A 2,139-nucleotide genomic window follows, 5' to 3' on the forward strand; every position below is an offset into this window, starting at 1 on the left:
AGAGCTTGGGGACTTCCCCTGTGTGCTAATAGGTGTATGAAGAAGAAATGGTGGGGGCATCCAGGCCATCTGGAGCAAAGAGAATAAAGTCACAGGTGATGTTGTCAGAGGGAACGGAAATTCCTGGTCTATGGAAGGGCCACAGTGACCCTGTGAGCTAAGTCACAACACTGAAGTCACAGCCAAATCCCTGGTGTGTTGACTGATCTGAAGCCTGAAACATTCACCTTTTTCTCCCATCATAAGCTGTGGACCCTGATTCTCCCATGATAGGAGCAGCCTCTTCTCTCCCATTGTTGATCAAGCCTAAGCCTACTCTTAGTAGTCATGGTCAGCTTTGATGTCTAGGAGTAAAGGTCTCTGTACTTGCACCTGAGAGGGACAGAGAGGCCTGGCCTCTGGCCATGTATATTTGGGAAGGCAGCCTGGCTCACAGAAGAACAGAAGATACTCACAGAGGAGATTCAGGGTGACTGGGTCACTGCGGCTGGAACTCACTGGGTTCTTCATTTCACATTCATAGGGTCCTGCAGTATCGTTTGTGACACCAAATATAACGAGGGTCCTGTTGTTTTCAGACAGCTGCAACTTGCGACTGATAGGGAGGCTCTGACCATCTATCCACCACAGGTAGCTTGCGTCCTGAGTGTCAGGATCACAGGATAAGATCACAGTCTCCACAGCCTCCCTGGGGTTTAAGTTGCTGCTGGAGATGAAGGCCTTGGGAGTCTCCACTGTGCAGATAACAGAGAGAAGATTGCCCTGTGTGGCACATTTGATTCCTCCAAAGACATTTTTCAATCAGAGTTGGCATTTCCCACCTCTCAGCCCACCCAAGTCCTTAAAAGCCCATGGCAGGGGTGTGTGTTACAAGAGAGATGCATGGCAATCTGAGGGCTCAGAGATTGTGAGTCTGCCTGCTTTATGTGGGAGAAGCACAGACTTTCTCAAGTGTGAATTGAGCAGCAGTATTAGGTCTTGGAAAGACATGGGACCAGTAGTTACAGCCCCTGGTGACTCTATAAGTCCCTCCCTCTCCAACTGCCTGCCTGGCCCTCCCTGTGGTCCTTGCCTGGAGCATGCAGTGCTAGAATCTTCTTAGTTTCAGTCTTACTTTGCCCCCCAAGGTATGTTTTCTCTGCAGCTTCCCTTTCCAAGGTCATCCTAGAGATGGATGATGGAACTTCCCATTGTCCTGAAACCCTTTGGGTACTAGGAAGCCTGGCCTGGGACTGGGTACTTCAGCAGAAATAACACAGGGGAGACCAGAGTCAAGCCTGGAGGTCAGTTCAGTCATCAGGCAGTGGAACAAGGTGGGGCAGTTTTCCCAGCTGTCTCATAGTGACTGACTTGAGCGAGTTACCTCGAAAGATAGAGCAGAGTCCAAGGAATGACCTACAAAGAGTGAAGGGGACAGGCAAGAGCTGATAGCTTTGGACCAATACCATGTTCTCTGTTCTGGGTCCATGATATTCCTTTCCCTCTGTAGAGGGCAGGTGAGGACATGTGGATCTTTCTAGAAATACATGTGGATGTTTGCAAATGCAGAACTGACTGCTGGAAAGGGCGAACATGAACTGAGGATGGAAGTCTGTCCCTCATGCACCATATATGTCTGGTGGGTATTAGACCAATATTTGGGAAGAAATCTTGCAGATACTTTCTTTCATTGACATTCTACTGTCTGATTCTATGAGTTTGACTACTCAGTGTACCTCATCTCAGTGGATTCCAGAGTGAATCAGAGAGTAGAATAGTAGTTTCCAGGAGATGGGGTCGGGGGAATAGAGCATTGTTCTGTGGCTGTGTGGTTTTAGTTATGCAGGATGAAGAGGTTGTAGAGATCTTCTGTACAGCTTCATGCCTGCAGTTCATACAGATAAAATGTTCCTTAGGCAAAAAGCTTAAAACCAAGTGTTTTGGATTTCTAACTTTTTTTTAATTTTGGAATATTTGCAGTAGATGTACTGGGTTAGCATCCCAAATCTGAAAAATTTAAAATCCAAAATGCTCCAGTGAGCACTTTTTTTAGCATCACATCAGTGGTCAGAAGTGTTGGATTTTGGAGCATTTCAGATTTTGGATTTCTGGATTTGGGATGCTCAATTTGTAATACTGTAATTTTCCCATAAAAAGTTG

General features: G+C 46.6%; 1 protein-coding gene across 2 annotated transcripts in view; it reads right to left on the reverse strand.

Annotated features, from left to right (window-relative positions):
* Positions 1-2,139, reverse strand: part of LOC105501849 (putative pregnancy-specific beta-1-glycoprotein 7) — an 18,449-nt gene that overhangs the window by 3,303 nt on the left and 13,007 nt on the right. The window contains exon 3 of one of the 2 annotated variants that reach the window (XM_011927947.1): positions 456-734. The exons of the other annotated variant lie outside the window; for it this stretch is intronic. Within the exon in view, the coding sequence (XP_011783337.1) occupies positions 456-734 (279 nt within the window). The remainder of the gene's footprint in view (positions 1-455; positions 735-2,139) is intronic. 2 annotated transcript variants of the gene reach the window in all.

The sequence above is a fragment of the Colobus angolensis genome, unplaced genomic scaffold (assembly GCF_000951035.1).
Source record: "Colobus angolensis palliatus isolate OR3802 unplaced genomic scaffold, Cang.pa_1.0 Scaffold753, whole genome shotgun sequence".
In the NCBI taxonomy this organism is placed as follows: domain Eukaryota; kingdom Metazoa; phylum Chordata; class Mammalia; order Primates; family Cercopithecidae; genus Colobus; species Colobus angolensis.